The sequence below is a fragment of the Egretta garzetta genome, unplaced genomic scaffold (genome assembly GCF_000687185.1).
Source record: "Egretta garzetta isolate BGI_Z169 unplaced genomic scaffold, ASM68718v1 scaffold781, whole genome shotgun sequence".
NCBI classification, from domain to species: domain Eukaryota; kingdom Metazoa; phylum Chordata; class Aves; order Pelecaniformes; family Ardeidae; genus Egretta; species Egretta garzetta.
This window is the reverse complement of record NW_009258579.1, coordinates 3473-25046: the sequence shown is the minus strand read 5'-3', so window position 1 is coordinate 25046 and position 21574 is coordinate 3473. Positions and strand designations below refer to the sequence as shown.

Below are 21574 nucleotides of genomic sequence, written 5' to 3'. Positions count from 1 at the left end.
CGCCGGCGGCAGAACAATCCCGGCACCCGCAGGTTGCTCCTGCGAGTAACAGCAAGAGTTCACCTCTGCCGCCGTGCTACCTCCCGCCGGAGCTGTCGCTTCGATGGTAACTCCGTGCTTGCAGAGGCTGTTTTGGAGGTCTTTGAAAATGGGGGTTTAAACTCCCTCCTGCTAGTAAACGCAAAAAAAACCCCAAACAAACAAACAAAACAATCAGGCGCTGAAAATATATGCAGATAACATTTTGCGGTATTGCGTTTGCCTGTGTCACTGGGGAAAAAGTTAGGGTTAAACGCATGACAAAATTCATACTCTCTTCATGCATCTTTGATGTCAGCACTTAAATGAGAGCAACGTTTCCGAAACTTACTTTATTGAAATAATGAAAAACTCTGTAAACTTTGGAATAACATGCCGTAAAACCATATAGAAAAGCATATGTGCAAATTGAAACCTCAGAATGTGCAAGCTGGAAGGACAGAGAGGGAAACGTATCTGCGGTAGCTTATATGAGAACAGGAAAAATGATCTCTAGAATACTGAAATTCATTTATCGCTGAGCTAAACGCGTTGTAAGGCTTTACCCTCAATGTTAGGGAAATCAGTTTTCATTGAAAGATTCCCCTGATACCGGCTTGGGGGGCTAAGCACAGAAAGAAAAAAAAAAACCAAAAACGTGTTGGCTTTTAGGTGTGTAATATTTTATTCCAGGAATTTTGTATCATTTCATCCTATGCACCGATACAGTGAGCCAAAATAGTCTGTCGTATTACTTTGTCAAATGGGAAGTTGCTACATTGCAGCCTTTGATTTAAAGCTTTCCCTCGCTGCCTAGGAACTGACAGATGCTATAGGGTTGCACTGCATCACGTGGTGTGATATTGAAATCTTTCCTAATACCGCAGTACACTGCAGTAAAATGGTTTTAATGCAGATTACCTGGAGATTATTCAAAGGGTTCCTGTTCCCTTACTGTAACACGAAGCAAATCGCTGTGATCCTCCCGGCAACGCGCTGCCCGCCCTGCTGCAGTGCTTGGCTGCAGTAGATTGCAGGAGCAGGAAACTTTTCGGCACCTTTCGCTCTGCCCTGATTTATTGTTTCAGAATGGGGTGGTAGAGGAAAATGCAGTGCAGCAGCGGCTGCATGGTAAATTGCCAACAGCTGAGAGGGAATGGTTATTTTCACATTGTTCTTGGGTAGCAGCGCATAGAAAACATTTGACAGACAAATCTCTAAGGTTAGCTTGTTAGTTTAAGGTTTATAGCTTTTCCCTTCTAAGACTGTGAGCTCATTGGTGTCTTGAGGATAATATTTTGCCAAAAGGCTATAATAAATTTCATGACAACTGCTTTTTTTTTTTTTCCAATTGCAAAAGAGAGTACAGTTTAGTATAAGAAATGCTGACATACGTGATTTTTCAGAGAGCTACTGCTCCAGGCTTCTGAGTCAACCGTCTCGCATGTAAACCAAAGTGCTGCTATGGCTTGCTTTATATTCATTACTGCTCTGTGTTTGTTAAATACTGTGGGGTTTGGTAGTGTGGTTAAAATATTGCTTCCGTGGCAAATAAAGTTTAAATTGCTGAAATTATTTTGCATTAAAAATAAGCAATATGTGGGTAGACTTCCCCCCCCTGCCCCCCCCCCCAAAATAAAGACAAATTAAAAGAAGTTTTATATGCATTGCATTTTTAATCTAAGCTTCTTCACAGAATGTTTTTCAGGGAACTTTTCATACATCTTAAGGATGGTAAACAGAGAAGAAGAAAGGAATGAAGAGAGAAGGTTAAAACAAAACCGTTGGCTCTCAGCTGAGATTTGACCTCAGAAGGAGAATCCAGGAGGTGAAGCTATTTCAGAGAAGAGGAAGTAAAAGAAGGTAATGAAGTCTTGAGCCCAATGGTGGCAAGAGTGTGTGGGATGGCAAGGCAGGTCAGAAAAGAGATCTAAGCTGTTGAGAGGCTGAAGCAAGTCCAAAAGAGTTTTACAAGCTATGAAGGCAGCCTTCAACCCTGAAATAAATAAGGGGTACTGCTACCATTTCAGGGTACGCATGATGTGGCCGCACTTTTGTGGAGATGTGAGAAGATGGGAGGTAGCGTCCTGCAAATGCTTGTTTTGATGGGGATCACAGGGAAACAGAGCAGCGACAAAGTCAGGGGCGTAGCTGAAGTCTTCGGCAGGAGGCTTGGAAGCTGCCTTTTACTTGAGCAATGGTGGGGGAGGAGGTGGTGGTAAGTACTTGGGCAGAGGGGTGAAAGAGGAAAGTTCTGCTTCAGAGACTCCACAGAGAAGAGGCAGCCAGCAAACGTTTGCAGCGGGAAGGGACAGGACAGGAGGGGAGGATGTTTCTCTGGTTGCAGTCGCTCTTGAATGCAGTTGTTTACCTGTTTTCCCAAGTTGTGTGAGGAACAGGATGGAAATTATGTCAAACTTCTGCAGTTTAATGGAAGAGTTGAGCAAGGAATGTGTTGTAGCAGCACCAGCAGCCTTCCTGCAGGGAGACAAGGCAGCACTGACTTAAAATATTCTTTCAGCCTGTCTCTCACGATAACCTGTTCTGACTTGGCAGCCTTGCCCAGCAAGGCTGAAGGCAGAGATACTTTCTTCCCTTGCTCTTGCCCTGTATGCAGAATTACAGTACGCTCTATGGACTAGTGCATATTCCTTGATAATTTATGTGAGGTTCAGCAACTGTTTTTAAAAGAAACTTAAAAATCCTAGCTAGGTACCATGGGTTAGGCTGAAAGGAGAAAAAAAAAAAAAAAATTGCAAAAAGGAACTATGATGGTATTTTGCATGGAGAAGCTGTGTCTGCAGAGATCTGCTGCCCTCCCCCAATGTCAGATGTGGGATGCAAGGGCACTCGACGGCTCTGAGAAAGGCATCTCTCTGCTCCTCCAGATTCAGGCCCTGTGGACCTCACTTTGCAATTGTAAGATGCCTTGTATCGGGGAGCTGAAAGGAAAAGGTCACATGCTAGGTCTGGTGATGTGGACATAAGAACAGGAGATGATACATGGTATGATTTCAGAAGAGTTGCTGAGTAAGTGGAAGGGTAAGATCATTTCCTTTCACTGGTATGTAGGTATGCTTTAAGGACTGTGTTTCTCCTACTTAATTATAATTAAGTAAAATATTCTGCTTAAATGACTACTTCAGGGGTCTCTAATCATTTAATACTTCTTAACAAAATACTTGGGTTTTTTTCTAATCAAGGAGGAACCAAAGTAAATACAGTAAAAAACAAAGAAGCAAGCAAAGTAAATACAGAAAATATCCTAGTATCTGAGTGTTATCAACTTCATTCAATGAAATAATTTACTTTCTCCCTCAATATTCTACTTCACGGGTTACACGCTGTCCTCAGCGTGCTTTCTAGCAGTTTAAGCATGATGTATGAGATAATGTTGTGGGAGTTTCTGGTAGATGACTAACCCTTATAAAATACATTCTTCAGCTGAAAGAATAACAAATTCCAGCTTGATATATGCATCTCACTTTAAAAAAAAAAAAATCTGTTATGTGAAATCATATGTTCTAAATTCAGCAAGGTTATTGCAAATCTTTGTTCTGCAAAACTTGTCAAATTGTTTGCTCCATACAGTGCTTTGTATGTTTGGAGGGCACACTAGCGTTAGTTAATTCTCACAGTATCCTTGAAATTAGGTAAATATGTATTATTATTTCAGATCCTTTGAAAAGAGAAGGTAAACTGTAAAGGTGGTTCCATTTACCCAAGACCAAACTGTGCAATTCCAGTGCTGCAGACTAGACCCCCCTGTGACTGGACCATTTAACCATCTGCAGGTGTCTTAGGTGACCACACAAAAGCAAATTCTGCCTGCTTTTTGTATGTAGGGATAATTGTCCTTATTTTGCAGGTTCATCAACTCGGACAATTGCATGTTTTGATTCCCTCTGTTTATTAGACTGAATGTAAATCGAATGGAGTATGAGCCGTGGAGTTGTGCACTCGCAGCTTACAGTGTTGCTGGAAAAATGCTGGCAGGAATTCTGTGGGCATAAATTGACTTTGCAGACAGAGAGGCTGATCTTGAGCCTAGATCGAAATATGCTGTTAAAGCTCCTATGGCTTTTTTTTTTTTTTTTTTATTCCAGCAGTGATATGCCCTTTTGTCCTTGGTTAAAATTTGCTCTGTACTCATTTTTAGCAGTGTTTAATGTAGCAGTTGTCAATCTGAATGTGGCCTTGCATCCCAGAGGGAATTGCACTTCATTAGTATTTTTATGTATATAATTGGAAGTTGCTTAAGGATTGTTTCAGACCAATATACAACACTGGTTGTTCAGCGCTTATATGAATTTATAAAGTTACGTTGAACTGCATACACTAAAAAGGCATTTAATTTTAAAGGAGGGGAAAAAATAGCTCTAATAAGGTTTGAGGTTATCCTTGCAGGGAAGATGCCTTTCTGTCGATTCTCCTAAGCGCACGCAGAACTACTCTTAGTTGCAGTAATATTCCCCGGAGTAAGAGGACAAGGTATATGCCTCATGTTCTAGCTCACGACCTTCAATAGTAATGCAGATTTTTTTTATTTTTTTTTTTAACTGGAAATCATCAAGTTCATTCCCTTCTACCAACACACTGCAAAACCAGAGCAACTGAGGAAGAGCTTTGGAGTAGGAGATCAGGCACTTTGAGTATTAACCAGGCATGACATCTTATCATCACTCACTTATGACAGCCAATAAAGACGTATGAGTGGAGATAGTTAAGATGCTGCTAGATTATTAAATACTGACCAGAGCTCAAGCCTGGAATTTCCTAGATGATATTTCACTTCTACAGTCTTAGAGTTGAAGGGAGAATGTCACTGATAGCAATGCCTTGGGGCAGTGCAGCTTATCGAAAGATACAAGACAGCTTATGCCACCTTATAAAAAGAGTAAGATGCCTCCTCTTATAAACTCTCACATCAGGTTATCAGTGGGTTTGTTTGAACAAGTCCAATTTGAAAGTACATCAGTTGCATATGGAAAGTAGTTCTGGTATTTTCAGCGTTTTAGGAAAGGGTATTTGACTGCTGGGGATGGGCTGTCACATAGAGCAAGTGCATAGTTTTTGTACCTCGGCACGGATTTGTATGTGGTCAGACTTTCTCTAAAGATGTTGCCTTCCCATAAACATCTTTAGACAAAATAAGTGAGTACATCACTGGTCTTTAACCTTTATAATTTGGGAGCTGTTAAGATGTGTTGTGTTGAATTACCCAAGCCAGGTCAGAATGAGTACAGCCAAGTGTTGGACTCTACGGAGACATGCTGACTTGTTTCTCCTTCAAAGAGTTTGGATATATTAACCTGCTCTCATGTGACTATTCAAATTCCTGTAGCTTAGGTGTCTCCTTCAGTTCAGTTTTTGTTGGTCTCTATATTAATACATTTTGTTGAGTGTGGCATTTGTGAATAAGCAAATTGCAGTGGGTATTAGTTTTCCATCTGTCAGCTGTGAAATAGCTATTAAATGAAGATACTGATCTGTGATGTAGAATTAAGGTAACTTCCTGCATCATGTTGTTTGGCTTCTTGTATTCTTTATGGGGTTCTTTCACTGAGCATGGGGTTAAAATACAGATAAATAAATGTCTGTGGCCTATAGGCATGTGAGGCATCTAAGCTCCTGTTGAAAATCAGTTCAATCACTGGGGCACAGGGAACAATTTGCGTGCCTAAATTTATGTGTTTAGTGCTATTTGAGGTGCCTGGAGTTAGTAACCACCCTCATGAGCTTGGAAGAGGGTCTAGACCCTGTGTGAGATATGTGCCCATCAGAAGAGGCAGTAGGAGGCCAGGCATAATAATTTATGGTAGCTAAGATTGCACCATGCATTTATTTTTAGGCAACTGAATTGAGCCCTAGAGCATTTGAAATAAGCTGAATCACTCTCCAGGGAGCTTTAATTGTGTTCAACAGGGGCTTGATTTTCATGACTGTTGGAGTTGCTCAAGGCTGAGACATCTCCAAGGGGACGGCAGTGGTGATAAAAGACCTGTGGGAGATTTGTACTTCTGGAGTAGCAGCTGAAGGCCAAGCAGAATACCAGAGGACACTGGTGCTAGACACCTACATTGAGGAAGCCAAATTGATCCTTAGATCTCCAGTGATTACAGTGATAATTTAGAATCCTGGTGTACCAGTGACACCTAAATGTAAGCATCTTAATCTAGAATAGGACTGAATCCTGTCCTGAAAGCCCAATAACGATGCCAGGTTGCTATCTTGAAATTTATTAAAACAAAGGCTGTGTTTCACTGTTAGTTGAATAATTTATTCATCAGAACAAAAGTTTAGTAATTCCAGACCTACTAAGCACACCTGCTTAATAAATTAGTTATTCATCCTTTCCTATCGCTCAGTATCACAAATAACATTGATGGTTTGATGCAAAAATCAGAACTTTTCCGTAAACTTCTTCAAGCTTTTGATTTAAGCCATAGTCCTACAAAGGGCTTTGGCATATTTAGGTATTAATGTTGTATTAGAGAACTTCTGGGTTGCTGGAACTCACAGCATGGAGGGCACTACTGTGAAATAATGGCTTCATGAATTCCTTGGGCTGCTCAAATGGGTTTTAGCGTGTGGGACAAGGTATGGGCCAAATTCTGCATACAATCCTGTGGATTGTAAATGCTGCTGCGACTTTGAAGTCAATGAGATGATCTGCATAAACAAGGCCAGAAGATGCTGCTTTACCATGAATAGCATCATTTCTTAGAGAAGAGTCTCAGATTATTTCATAGTTAGTCACACCAGGATAGCGATCTACAGTCAGGAAGTGAGCTGTTGGCTATCAGTAATAAAAATCACTTAGTTTTATCCTTACCGTGGAAGAGAATTGGCATCATCTCTGTGCATTTATTGTCTTGAAAGTTGCAGTAATGTTGTGATAGATGCTTCCCCAGATTTCCAGCTGAATTTGGAACGCAGCAATACTGATGATTCTGGAAAATATGTACATTGTACGTCTCAGCTGAGAGCAGCAGATTTGTGCTTTTAAGTCATATTTTCCCGTAAAATGACTAAGATACCACACTGTAAGTCTTTTGAGCAGTAACAAAACTTCTGCGTTCTTCTGACCGTGCCTAATTCCACTGAAATCATTAGCAAATCTTACACTGGGGCATAAGGGGAAAAAGATTAGAAACCACAACAGGGCATATAACATATTTAAATAGGGTCATGTTTTCGATCATACACTTGCTACAGGGAGCTGGGAATTCTGAGACTTCAGCACAGCCCAAGAGTTTTATACCAGCATTGTATTTAATGTCCTGACAAGTTCAATGTAAAATGCCGCAGTCCAAATAACACAAACCAAACCTGTGACTACGCTCATTATGCTGAATTGGAAATAAATAGCTTTGAGTGAGGTAGATGAGTTTCTAGCTCAGTAAAGGTGGTTTTTTTGGTTTTTTCCAAGGAAAACTGTGATTATCGAAGGCTGAACTTAGAGGGTAGACAACATAAAATGTTAGAACTTTATCATGGATCTGTGTCGCACAGTTGTGGTACAGTTTCTGGTTTTGCTGAAATCAGTGGCAAAGCCCTATTTTAAGCTGGTGGCATAAGAGCCATTGAGTGGGCCTACAATCTCATGTTGTAAATTTGTAATACTTTACACTGTGTTTACTGAAAGGAAAGAGAAATAATGATCTCAGCATGCCATCTGCCAACTCTCCGGCTGAATGGAACAGACTTTGTCAGTCAAAGGGTGAGCTGTGTCTTTAAATGACTGTTGTGGTTTGGGTTTTTTTTTTATTCTGGCTTTTTGGGTTGCTTAGTAACAATATTCTGTGTGCAAATTTATAGCATCTGCGCAGAATGTGAGGTGTTAACGTGTTTGTAAAAATCAAGAGTCCAATTAACGTTTCCTCTGCAGAGCCCTAAAATTAAATGGTTCCTTTCTTTTTTTTCCTCTTCTACAAATTACCTGCTTTTAGAAAAAGTAAAGGCAGATTTGTGTCTTAGAAAGTGATAAATCATAAATTTGCATTTCAGTACTTCTCAAATACGTAGCTAGTGTTTCCAGATGGAGAATGTAGCAGAATTAAGTATCTTGCAAAACATAAGTGGCTTCCAAAGGTCATGTAATTCTGTCGCTGTAGTTAGTAGCAGCACACAGGGTAATGTCTGTGAGCGATTATGTATCTTCCAATTAAACCACTGAACAAAGCATTCAGTGTCAGAAATCTTACTTGAGGACTTGCAGAACTGTGTTAGGAAGACTTAAAACAGACAACCAGGTAACACTTCAACAGACTTTGTACTCCATCCTTTTGGCTCCCTGTAGCAGAAGGTCCACTGGAATCTGTCCTGCTATTCAAAATCTATTCAAAAATAGAGAAAGCTAATACAGGATGAGTTGGACCAAGCCAGCTGCTATAAGGAGACATACTGTACAGTCACTGAATAGTCAGTGGAGAGAAAAAGGCTCTCCCAGACAGTAAGTCATCTGCTGTCTTTTAGGTACGTGTCTTAGGGTGAGATGAATCACCTCTCTTTCTGTACTGACTGAGCCAAACGTGGCTAGACAACCTCTCACTTTCAAGGCAGTAAAAGTTGGTGAGATTAATCCCACTCCCCAAGATTTTTTTTTTTCCTGATGATACAATATATTTTGCCTTTGATCTGTTTTGGCAAATGAGACATTTTAGAGGGAGGCATCTGCAGCATTCCTGACTCAGACAAGGTTCACATTGACTCCAGTGGGAGAAGAGGGTGAGAAAACACTGCAGGACTTCTCTTCCAGTAAGCAAAGTGTTTTAGTGTTCCTTTTCCTCATTAGAGACAGTTTGTTCTACCTTGCCATTGCCTTTAATCACTGGCTAGAGATGATGCCAGCAGACAGTTACGCATTATCCCCAGGGCCCATGGGTTGTCACAATAAATTCTGCGAAAAGGCGTAGTTTGATTAATGTCTACTGCGGGAGCTGAAGCCATAGCTCTGTGACAGAAAAATACTATCCATCAACTATTGCATTCTTCCTTTTGTTTGGCAATGTAATAGTTCCGTCATTTCATCTGTAATGCAAGCAGTTGAGCTGATGCCTGGCAGAGCCACAGCAGAGAAGGGACCTGGCCCATCTCTGTTGCTGCCCCACAACTGCTTCCCTGCCTCAGCCCCTTCAAAAGCAGCAGGAGAGAGAGGACTGAGCAGGAGCGAGAGGACTGAGCATGAGCCTCGGAAAGCTGCCGGTAGGCTTTTGGACTCCTGCCAGGAGCTAAGGGAATGGATCAACCCCATCCCTCCTCCCCTGACTATTTGTAAAATCTATTCCTTATATCTCTCAGCGTCCTATGTAGCTTATATTTTAACTTGGCAGCTGTTAAGACTCTTGGTGGAATCAGTTTAGCTGTTTACTAGTACACCCTCCCACCACAGGCAAGAATCTTGACAGCTCAAAAGAGCTTTATAGATAATGTAGACAAATTGCTGAGCTCCGAGTCCCACCATGACCGTGGTAGAAATTGTCCCTAGCTTTGAGTGACGGGATGGATTTTCAGGAATCCAGGTGCTTGTCTGGTGTAAACACTGTGCGAGGGATCTTGCTGGCCATGTGCTTCACAGAGTCTGCCAGTGACACCAGGCTGCTGTCATGGGCTCCGAACATCCAGAAGTCCACGTGTCCATTGACTTCATTAAACTGTATAACACATATGCAAGCCTGGTATCTTCCAAAACCTGTTGGACTTGCTACTGATGTGCTCAGTCAGCACTGTGTGTATGTGAACAGCCCCAGCACCGTGGGGAATCATCATTTACCCTCCATGCTGTGAATAGCCTGTGCATTCGGTGTGTCCCTGGAGATCCTGGGCTGGCTTGCTAAACCTGTACAAGTGCAGACCACAAGTATGACCCATGGCTTAGAGAATATTTGTCTCAATACAAAATGAGAGACGACATAAAAACTGTTAGAGGACTACAGGGAAACATTAAAAAAAACATAGAGGGCAGTCAATCGGCTGTTACTCTTAGCATGCCGGCAGTTCTAACTTCGCTGCAGTTCTGCTGACCTTATGCGGGTTTTTGGGAGGGTAATGAAGTAGCTCGCAACTGCCAAGGAGGGGAAAGCTCAAAGTATTTCATTTGAGAATCAAAGAACTCTTGTGATAGGGCTTGTTGCCCTGGGTTGATCGGGGTAGAAGTTAACATCTTTGTGCCAGATGAGAAATGTTAAGCTGGCTGCGCTATATTCTCAAGAGCAGTTTGAAACAGAGAAGGAAAAACACTGATGGTCAATGTGATTCCATGCACAGGCTGTTTTAAATTGTTGAACGATCCCTTTCTGTGGTGTAAGGATCCCCTCTGCATGGATCAGTGGCAGAATGAGGCCTCCGGTGATTCATGGTAGGCATAGACATTCAGGCGGTTTCCTCTCCAGAATTTACATGGGATGGATGTTTCCCAGTCTTTGCTCTAAAGAAAATTAATGTGAATTCTTGCAAACACAGTCTCCTTTCTTCAGCAGCGCAGTACTTAACAAACCTACTGCTATCACACTCAACACATTCTGCATGAAAGCATGATTTAATACGCTTTTTAATGGCAATTTCCTATGCCACGTGCCTCATTGTATCAGTAAACATGTTGACAAGAGCACAGCTGCCTTTTGCAAATTAACAAGTTCACCCCTGTGTGAAAAACCAGCTCTTTTGAGGCGTAGCACAGCCATGGTGAATAGTGGTGAGCTGGGCTTCTGCAAATGAATTGGCATTGCTTCTTAGAGCACTGCAGCCAGATTTTCTCACTTTGACATAATAGCTCCACATAATTCTCCTTTCCTAGCTCTGAGTTACCTTTTTGACAGCCTCTGCGTGAGGCACTGGATTTGCTTCTGACTGATTGAGGCCAAGTAAATCGCAAATCACACTGTCACATCTGGGAATTCATGAGTTTGCAGCTCTGTAAAATTATTTCACCTCCATGAACTGACAGGCCAAACCGTACCATTTGTTGGAAAGAAGACCAAGGTTTGGCAAAATCAGATTTTATGTTTATTGGTTTTATCTGATTTAATAATTTTGAAGTAGAAAATACTTTTTCTGATTATAGTGGAAGCACTTAAGTGAACCGGTTACATTTCCAGTAGACTTTAATAACGTATGTTACATTTCACACTTTCATGTAAGGCCTATTAGGAAAATAAAGCACAAAAGTATTACTTGTTCCCGTCTCCCATTGTGGAGCTTCAGTGCTTTAGAAAGCCCAGAAATGATCCTTTGCTTTTAAAATGCTGTTTTCTGTAAGCAAATGATTTAGCTGTATATTTGGGTCTGTGTTCTCCTTGTTGCTGTTATTCTTCATGAAGCAGCCCAGCTCTCTTCCAGTCCTCAGCCTGTCATTTCTTTTGTACGTCAAGTTTTCCACTGCCAGAATCTGTCATACCTCATCCAGTCAGTTGTCCCGGGATGGTTTTTCGTGGCTGCAATTGTGCATCTTGCTGCCCATGAGATAATTGATACAGTCCTGGAAGTCAAACATCCCTTTTGATGGCATGTAGAGCTAGTACCTTCCCTCCTTCTAGGGAAAGTTCTCACACCTGTATTTTTTTAGTCAGAGGCTGGACTGAAAACTTCTGTTGGGGCAAATGTAGTAGTTAATAGAGATCCTGGGCATAGATTAGGCATGGTTGTAATATGGAAGCAAGGGTGCTGTGAGTGAAGGCTGGCATACCCGTATTGAACAGACCGTCTCCAATCTTTCAGGGGAGATATAACATGCTGGTCGGTGAGTTTTTCACTTCCTTATCCAGGATGTTTTCATACAAGGTAATTACCAAAATCCAGGAATAGGAGGGTTGTTCAGGGCTGTTTAAAATACTCTTGTAATATTCATGTGGCATGACATGGTAACAGCCATTTTTCCTATGACGTCCTGCAGGTGGTGTCTGTGTGACAAGATACCCACTTAACAATGAAAAAATTCACACTGTTTGATTTTGTAAATGATAATTCACTGCAAATTGGAGAGACTTCATGGATACAGGACCTTCCCAGTGATGACAATGAACTAGAAAGGCTTCTAAAACCAAACGAGCACGTGCTAGTAAACTGGCCTGTGGGAGAAAGACAGACGGAAAAGCACCTGGTGAAAGTTGTGTACATGAGTGGTGAGTGCAGTTCCAGAGCATTTTTCTGAAATTTTAATCTAGTTGTCAGGTATTGCTACCTGATTTTCTGTGCTTTGGCTTTTTTTTTCCCCCGTCACTTCAGATGACCCCCAAGAGCTGGTGGAAATGATGCAAAAGATATTACGAGCGGATGAAATTACAAAAATACAAGTCCTTGGAAAAGGCAAGAGGAAGAGGATAGAAATGATATTCTCAGAGAGTGAAGACAGTGACCTAGATAAAGATCAGGTGAGTCTCTGTCTTCATGTGCCTGATATTGGTAGGCCCATAATGGAATGAAATAGACCATAACTACCAATTTTTCACAATATAATACACAAAATATGTATAGTAAAAGTAGGAATACAGACAATCTTCACATGGTATCCCAGCACAATAACCTCTCAGAGTAATTAGTTAGGCAAATAGATTTTGCCCTTTGCTATTTAAAGAGAGAAGTGTTACTCAAGGCTTGGATGCTCTGTAGCTCCATTATGTTTTCTCCCATAAGACAGAAATCTGACTGCTGCATAGGGAAGGCACCCAGTTTTCCGAGCTTTGCATTGAGCTGAGATCTGCAGTGACAAAATGTGGGGAAAGAAAACATAAATCTTAACAAAAAGTCAAAAACTTATTTTTCAAAAATACTAACCAAGAATGCCAAGTACGCAGTGAATAAAAGTTTATGGTATACCATGAGATATGGTAATGAGAGGCTCTATAGGAATGCAAAGGCACTGTTATGCTCTTGTTTACAGGGGAAGATGATGAAGCATATAAAAAGAAAGAAATCATTACAGGCATCTGCTCCTGCCAACATCCTGAGTAAACTTGAATCATCTTTAATTAACAAACAGGTAACATCGTATCTTCAGCAATTTTAATGTATTAAGCAAAAGCAAACTGAAATGTGTTTGTTTAGGGGGGCGTAAGACTTTTGTTTTCGTGAAGTTAACGGTTCTAAAAGACACTACCTTAGAAAACTGGTGAATGGAGAAGAGAGAGAGAGAGAGAAGTACCTAACGGTTTTGTATTACCCTGACATTTCATTTTTAATTTTAATAGGAAAGGTAGTATCTATGTTCAAAACCAGCTATTATTAAAATGCACCAAGTCTGTTTATACATTGTGTACAAAGAGAATATTCTGATTCAGCCAGATATTTTAATGTTTTAATGCTTTAATTTTATGTTGTTGTTACGCTAGATAGCACGTTTCGTTTTGTTTTTTTTTTTTTTTCCAGAGAGAAACATATTCAGGAAGCAACTTTCTGTACAGTGAAAGTAGCAGTGATGATGAAGAGCCTTTATTTCAACTATCCAAGGTAGAGCTGTGTGCCAAAATAAAAAGCCTCAAGAGGAAGCTGACAGACACCATGAGAGAAAACTGCCGCCTAAGGCAGTCCCTGGTGATGCTTCAAGGTAAAGTCAGGGGAAGTATGTTGATGAAGAGGAGAGCCTGAAGGTCATGAAAAGCTTGATTTATAAGAGGCCCTTCGGATGGGAATTATGGATGCTCAAGCGCCTGGCATGATCAAGGCCTACCGTTAGCATTGAAGTCTTTGATACATGGCAACATTTAATTCCAGCAACACTTAGAATAAACTGTCCTACACGGAGGCCATGCAATCATAGAGTTAGAAATGGAAAAATCTGTCTAAATCCTGTCAGTCCCGAGAGGACCTTTCTGTATGCTGTGTATAACCATCAGCTAAGCTCAAACACTCTGCTGACGAGTCCAACTAACCTTATTTATTAACAGTTATTCTTGGTCTACTGAAATTTTCTTTATAATTGTATTTATAATATAGTAATTCCTCATTATTGATAATCTGAGTTAGTTCCAGGTACAACAAATTGAGTCCTTTCCCAGAGGTGAACCATTTTGTTCTTTTATAAATGAATCTTTCGTCACTTAGTGATCACCTCTGAAGCTCCTCTTACTTGTCCCCATCCCTTTCTCTGGGGCAGACAAGACTAAATCCAAAATCTCAAAATATTAATGAATAATAAAGCTTAAAGAGGATTTGTGACTTCTTGCTAGCTATGTCATATCATCCCTAGACAGCCTAGCCTCTTTTTATTGTCATATGATTTTGAAAGTGCTTATCAGTTTCATTGCCCACCTGATTCTGTTACAGATGTTATTCATCTTGGTTTGAATCATTCATCTCCACTTTTCTGAATATTATTTTTAAACATTTTGTTAGTGTCCAACAACTCTTAAACATTTAGGTCCATTTGCCTTACATCTTAAGCACTTGTATTAATCTTTGACAGTATTTTCTAATAATTCAGTGATTCTGTATCTTGCTGATTCTTGAGCCCTTGCATCCTTTTTGCTCTGCTGAAATGATTCTTCTCAATGGACTCAATAAAAGTTTATATTTGACAATAAATAGTAATTGGAGAAAGGGCCATTTAAAAGATATTCTCTATAGATTAAAAAAGAGGAAAAAAGTCTATGCAGTCTACGTAACTTCTCTGAATAAAAAAAAAATCAGACATAATGTTACTTGGCCCATATTCAATAGCTTTACTTGTAGAGATTTTGAGATAGCAAAAAGAAAAAAGAAATTGGCAGCTTACTGCCATGATGAGCGTAAAATAATGGTTCCTCTTAGCCTTGCAGAGAACTGCTCTTCCCTATTCTACAGATCTTCATGGGTAGGGACAGCAGAATGGCAGGAAAAGCTTTGAGAGAACAGGAAAAAAGCACATTAAAGCGTTTTTGCCATCTACTTTTGACTCTCTTGCAGTACGATGGGAATCCAATTACAAACATATACATCCTTACATAATTAGAGTCTGAAAGCTTCAATTACTTTTACCCATCACTTTCCGTTTGATTTCAGTGTTGCCACAGGCAGTCACCCATTTTGAGGAACTGGTAGGGATGGCTGAAGCACTGCTCAAAGGGGGAGTGACATCATCCACATCCAGCCTGCATTCACAATGTGTTTGGAAAGCATCTAACAATCCGTTAGCAGATTCGTATGCAGCTGTGCATAGTAACTCCAGCTCACCAATAACTCTGAATGTGGAAGATGAGGAGCAACAGACCGAAAAGCAGGTCAGTTAAAAGGCAATTTCAGACTATACACAGTACCAACTTTATGTTATAGTATAACAAATACAAAAAAATAAGCATCAGTAAAAATCATTTCATCATCATTCAATTGATGATGTGACTAATGAGCTCCTTTTGTGCAGAAGGCTCTTTCCATGAGACACATTAGATTTAATCGGTGTGCTGGTACACTCTCAGACTCACTTTGATTTCACTGGTTTTGCACGTCTGTGACTAAGGCCAAATGCTGATGCATGAAGAAAACACTGAGATCCAGAGATAACTTCCAGCCCAATATTTTGGATGCCAAAGGAGAATGTTAATGTTTCAGAGATAATCTAAGAAAAACACCAGCAGTCTGTTTAAACTGTTAATAAGTAAATGGAGAATGGTATGTTTCTGCTCTCATTCCAAACAGCGGCCAGCAGTTAAGTAGAAATATGCATATAGAGAGATCCTGAGTAAAGATGTTCCCCTATTCTCTGTCATTATAACAGCATAACTGAGAAATCTCGGGCACAGAGGCTGTACGTGAAAAATATAAAAGACCCAACCAAAAGAATAATTCTAGCTTCTGCAGTCACAACTTAAATAAACATTTTCATGCATTGAGTCATACCAATCAGTGGAAATCATTCTCGTGTGTTGTTGTGGAGTCCTAAAAACCAAAGAAATCTATTAAGAATTATCAAGGTATGATGTTTTGACTGAATATTTCAATACACAAAATTTGACCTAACATCTCCAAAGAAATAAAAAGACCTCATTCTGTAAGCAACCTAACCTTACTTAACAGAAGTAGCTCAAAATTGCCCAATAAGAGAGTTCAAATACTTAGGCTGTACAGCTGCTGTGTGCAGAAGTCACTCTCAAAGCCCAGGACCAGATGTCACGGTTCTTAGGGCATATCTGCTCAGAGGCAGGAATATTAGCTCAGGCCTAGTGCCATGCTCCCGAGGCTGTTCAGAATCCAGGCCAGAACTGGACGATGGCCAGCCTGCATGGAGTGCAAGCAGAAGGGTTTAGATATGTCTGAATATGTCCTGTCTCCACTAGCAAGTAATATGGATGGCCCAGTGAAGCGTTTCCTAGGATGAACGGGTCCTTAGTCTGCCCCACACTTGCTTCTGAAAAAAAAAATCAACCTGTGTATACAATTGCAGACGTTGAGTGGTGTGCAAGTTTAGCGTGGATCTCAAGCACACAGTTTGCAGAGATTACTTTTGAAATTGTGGTTTAGAAAAAGAACATGAAAAAATGTTTCAGAGTTGATACTATATATTTCCAGAGAACTGCAATAGTTATGCCTATGACCAATTTTTGTTTTCCAGTTCAAGATTGAAAAGTGGCAGATTGCACTTTGTAACAAGAGCAAACCTCAGAAGTTTATAAATGATTTGATGCAAGCACTTTATACACATGAATACATGGCTACACACAGCCTGACAGGTGCAAAGTCCTCCTCTTCAAGGGATAAAGCGGCGAAACCAGCTATGAATCAGAATGAAGTTCAGGAAATCATAGGTGATGGCTTGTTAACCTTATTCCGTGTGGCACTGACTTGACAGAGGGCTTTCTCTGAGGGAGGGGCTGTAATGCTTAACAGCTGGTCTACTCAGGTGATGGGCTGTTTCATATTTCCTTCTTCAGCTACTTACTTTTTTAACCCATCTGTTACAAATACTGTCAGTGAAATGCTAAGTAGTGGTATTTCTATTGTGTGAATTTTGTGGCTTTGACTTAAGTGGCTACTCAGCACAGTGATATTATACATTTGTTTGGCCTTTGAAAGGTCAATCTACAACAGTCAAACTTGGAGCATGACAAGTAACAATTAAAGAGAAGGCAAAGAGAGGACACATTTGGATCAAATTTAAAATAATGTCTGCTATATTCTGAAGTTAGTGAATGTTATGAATTCTGACATTTTAAATAGCGCTGGAGGCAAAATGAGACAATAAGTATAGAAGACAGGAATGCTGATCAGAGAAGCAAACAGAATTTGTTTTATGCTGAGGTTTAAGGAAAAAAATGTTTGGTGCAAAAAAGAGAAATCACTTCAGATGGAAGTAGCAGCTTTAAAGAAAACAGTATTTTGTGAGCACGTGAAGCCTGATTTTTATTTTTTTTTTCATACCTATAGCTTAATACTTGAACGACATAGCCTAAATTCCTGTACTAGAATCTGTTGCCCATTGCCATTCCCTTGGACTTCCCCAGTTCTCTCGGTTCCCTTACCAGCGTAGCTCCAGTCCCTGTACCTTAGTCCAGTTTTGTTGAAGTTGGCCAGCAGTTTCAAAAGTTACCAGTTGCAGAAACCTCTCTTCTTTAAGAACCTAGCTAGAGAAAAAGGCCTGAAGTCAAGAGAGAGAAAAGGAGAGAGTGTGTAGGGTAGTGAAAATATATTTAGAGGTGGTAAGATGAGACAATTTCAGAATGGTGTATGAGAAAAATTAAGATTTCATGGGATGTGAAGAACGGTTGGACTTGGATCTTAAGGGTCTTTTCCAATTCTATGATTCTATGAGCTACTAGTGACTTTTCTAAAGATGGATTCTGGGGAAGGGTCTAGGCAAAATTGAAAAGGGAAGCAGAGAAGATAATCAGGACACTGAATACAGCATACTGCGGAGAATTCAGTGACAAAGGGAAGCCTATAGAGAACTCAAAGAAGTTTGTTAAGGGAAATGAGAACACTCCTGAATTCAAATAGGAAAGTGTCAACACTGTACAAGAGAAAGAGAAAAATAAGAAGGAAGCCTGGGAGTTCTAGGACTGTAGAAAATGAGTTAGTAGATCAGATTATTTAAAGAAGATGGAAACTGTAAGACTTCAAAATGAAATGGAAGAGAAAACAAATCAAGGGAAGGAAAGATGATGGAGAAGAGGACAGCAGGAGATGCATTCCTGATGTCGAGTCCTGTTAGGTTTTTTGTGTTCAAAGAAGGTTAGCCAGGCAAACCAGAAGGGAAATGTTTGGGGAAGGAAACATCACCTGCAAATGCAAATCTATGAGCAAAAACTGTACGATTCATCGGCATGAGGACTGATGACGATAGGAATAGGACTTTGATCAAGAACAGAACAAAGGAAAAGAGGATGAGTGAATGCAAATCACTTACTACTGGAGTTCCCCTTGAGTTTGCCAAGAGCAGACACAGCAATACGGAAGGCACAGAGAAAAGCAAGAGCTGGCACATGAAAAATCTATGAAGTAGTGAGTGAAGACAGCAAAGTAGAGCTGAAGCTGAAGTAGCTGGAAATTTCAAAGATGCAATAAATGCATTTTAGATCATGCGTCTGTGGTTTCCCTGATTTGGAGACCTCATATATATCATCTCTTTATTTTGCAGGAATCACGAAACAGTTGTTTCCAAACACAGATGATGCTTTAATTAGGCGAATGATGGGACAAAAACTGAACAATTGCACCAAGAAGCCAATCTTAAGCAAAGACCTTAACTCAGGTGCTTTTCAGAAGCATAGCTTTTGGTAAGTCTTAAAAAAAAGAAGCCTGCAACTTATAATTCCATATATTGCCCTGTGTTAGCAAAATCTAAAAGCAATCTTAAGATTATGTGTTCATACATGCACTGCCAAGTAGGTAAATATTTTCATAACCTTGTACAAAAAGTACATAATACAGAAGCAGTCCAGCTTAACATTACAGCACAAAAAAAAAGTTGTTCCTTCTAGACAAAGCAGCAGAAGGCTATTAAATTACAGGAAGGGAGAACAGAAGTAAACACATGAAGTTACTTCGATCGATATGTCTTGGCATTATTTACTTATTATCCTCTGTAGGCTCTCCAGAGACCAATCAATACCATTTTCATGTTACCTGTTGTGCCTTAATTAACCCACAAGTAAAGATAAGGAAAATCACACCTCTTTTGTACCTACTGATAAAAGTACTGTAGGAGAGCTAAATTAGCTTTCTTTTACTGCCAGAAGAGTCTATATTATTGGGGCGGAGGAGTTATTAAGTAACATCTTGCTTATTTTGGGCATTCTTACCTTGTGAACAAGACTAGTCTTAAAACTGCTGAACTTCACGCTATCGTCAGTGAAGTCAGCTGTTTGCATAGTACTGTTTTCATATATACCAAATGAATGTATCACAGAATAGTTGAGGCTGGGAGGGACTTCTGGAGATTGGCTAGTCCAGTGCCTCCTGTGCTCAAAGCAGGGTCACCTAGACCAGGCTTCTCAGAGCCATGTACAGTTGGGCTGAATATCTCCAAAGACAGAGACTCAACAACCTCCCTGGGCAACCTGTGCCAGTGCTCGGTCACCCCCACAGTGAAAAAGTGTTTCCTCATGTTCAGACTCAGACGGCACCTCCTGTGTTTCAGTTTCTGCCCATTGCCTCTGGTCCTGTCACTGGGCACCACTGATAAGAGGCTCCACCTTTACACCCTCCCATCAGGTATTAACACACATAGATAAGATCCCCTTGACCCTTCTTGAGGCTAGAGTGCCAGCTCTCTCTGGCTCTCCTCAGGAACAGGATAAGAGATTAACAAGGAACAGGATAAGATATTAAAGTAAGTGAGACAGGGAGAACAGATTTGTCCTTACTTAGACTTTCCATACTAAAGTAATATTTTACTTCTTCCTAGTTCAGTTATCTTGTGCATGTTTTAAAATCTGTATTTGCAGCTGTAAGACACTTCATAACAAAATAAAAAAAAAAAAACAAACCAACAAACCAAACAACCAAACAAAACCACCCCAAGATATTTGACTATGTTATGTCACAGTTGTTTGAAAAGTAGCAGTGCTTTGCTACTAAAACTCCTCTCTAAGCCACCTGGAAGTACTCCATGGATCACCAGTGGTCTATGAATTACTACTTGAGAAATGCTCAGATAATATCTATTGGAAGAATCCACATGCACAGGTTTTCCTATCTGGAAACAATAAAGAAATGCACTAGCCTGGCTAAAATACAGTTTGCTGTGTTCATGCTTTTCTCCTAGAGATGAGAAGGCTTCATGAAACAAAGGTCCTCTGTATTTGTAACATACAGTGTGCATTGATTCATTGTAGTATTTTTCCTTGTCCTTGACACAGGTGGTAAAAATAACAGAAACTGAGACTCTTCTTTGAAAGTATTAAATATTTTATATTTTAAATTTTTATCTTCATCAGAGGAATCTGTAAATTTTGCTAATTCCTGAGTCTTCTCATCTACACAGTATTCCTGAAGTCTTGATGGGAGGATCTCGAGCTAGCACTATAACAATTCTGGGTTGTTTTTTAAAACTGCCTATAGACCTTTCAATTTAAACTTGATATCTTAAAAATGTCTTTATGTCTGTTATCGATAAGCGTTTATGTAAAATCCAGTCCAATATCCATTGAAACCAATGTAAATATTGCCTGCATAGTCTCTCTTGGATGGATGATTATCAGAATGTGTTTATAATGGATTCAATTTACACCTGTCCAGAATTTCCGCACTGTAAAAGCATTTAAGCACCTTGTAAGTAATCAAGATAGCAGTGGTGACTCCTTTAACTCATGTGACACAAGTTTTCTCTGTAAGAAAATCAGGAGAATTTAAAAGTGCTCATAATCTCACTGTTACTCCCTCAGTTCACCTTCCGGCAATGAAGTAGAAAGGGGTCAAGAGAAAATCCTGTTGTGCAGTACCTTTAGGAACAACTTACACACAAGCTACTAACTTTTAAACCTGATGATAGTGCAGTTTTGATCTCCTCCCTTGCTGCTCCTCCTTCCTTGCCCACCTCCTCTGCCTTTCCCCAGAATATGATTATGATTCAAGAAAAGGAATTTGGAGTCAAATCCAATGAGACAGACAAGTCACCATCTCAGATCCCTTAGGGTGAGGTGAAACAAGGAAAAGGGGAACGTGTCAGTGAAGAAGACTAGTTAACTAGCTAATAAACTCTGCTGCTCGGAAACTAAGAACAGTAGTAACTGCGCATTTAATGTTAGCATCTCAAGCTTGGTTATAAATTGTCTCAGCAGTGGTTCAACAGCTGCTCCTCAGGGCATTATCTCTTCGGCTGTTCCTCCCAGCACACAAGACCAGCAGGATGATGATTCACCAGCTGCTAATGCACAAATTCAGCAAAGTGACAGCCGCCTGGCTCCTCCACCTCCTACCCCTCAAGGTCAGCAGGAGTGTTTCAAACCCACTTCTTCAAAGGTGGAGTCTCATCTTGCCAGCAGCTCACCAGCGCCCTCTCCCAACCAGGGTTGCGGACAGGATCTCAGGAATTCAGACAAGGAATAACAGAAGGTATTTCATACTGGTTCAAATTCTCAACGGAGATTACAGAGTAGTACAAAATAAAAAAGAAATAATGCCTAAATGGGCCTAGCGACAGTGGACA

General features: G+C 40.3%; 1 protein-coding gene across 1 annotated transcript; it reads left to right on the top strand.

The window, feature by feature from the left end:
- Nucleotides 1-1753: 1753 nt before the first annotated feature.
- On the top strand, nucleotides 1754-21352 carry BEND6 (BEN domain containing 6; the record flags this gene model as incomplete). The annotated part of the gene is made up of 9 exons (XM_035903399.1): nucleotides 1754-1881; nucleotides 11912-12140; nucleotides 12244-12389; nucleotides 12899-12997; nucleotides 13384-13561; nucleotides 14995-15212; nucleotides 16541-16733; nucleotides 18563-18701; nucleotides 21207-21352. Coding segments are annotated over exons 2-9 (1315 nt in total), but the record flags the coding sequence as incomplete, so codon positions are not given.
- Nucleotides 21353-21574: the final 222 nt, after the last annotated feature.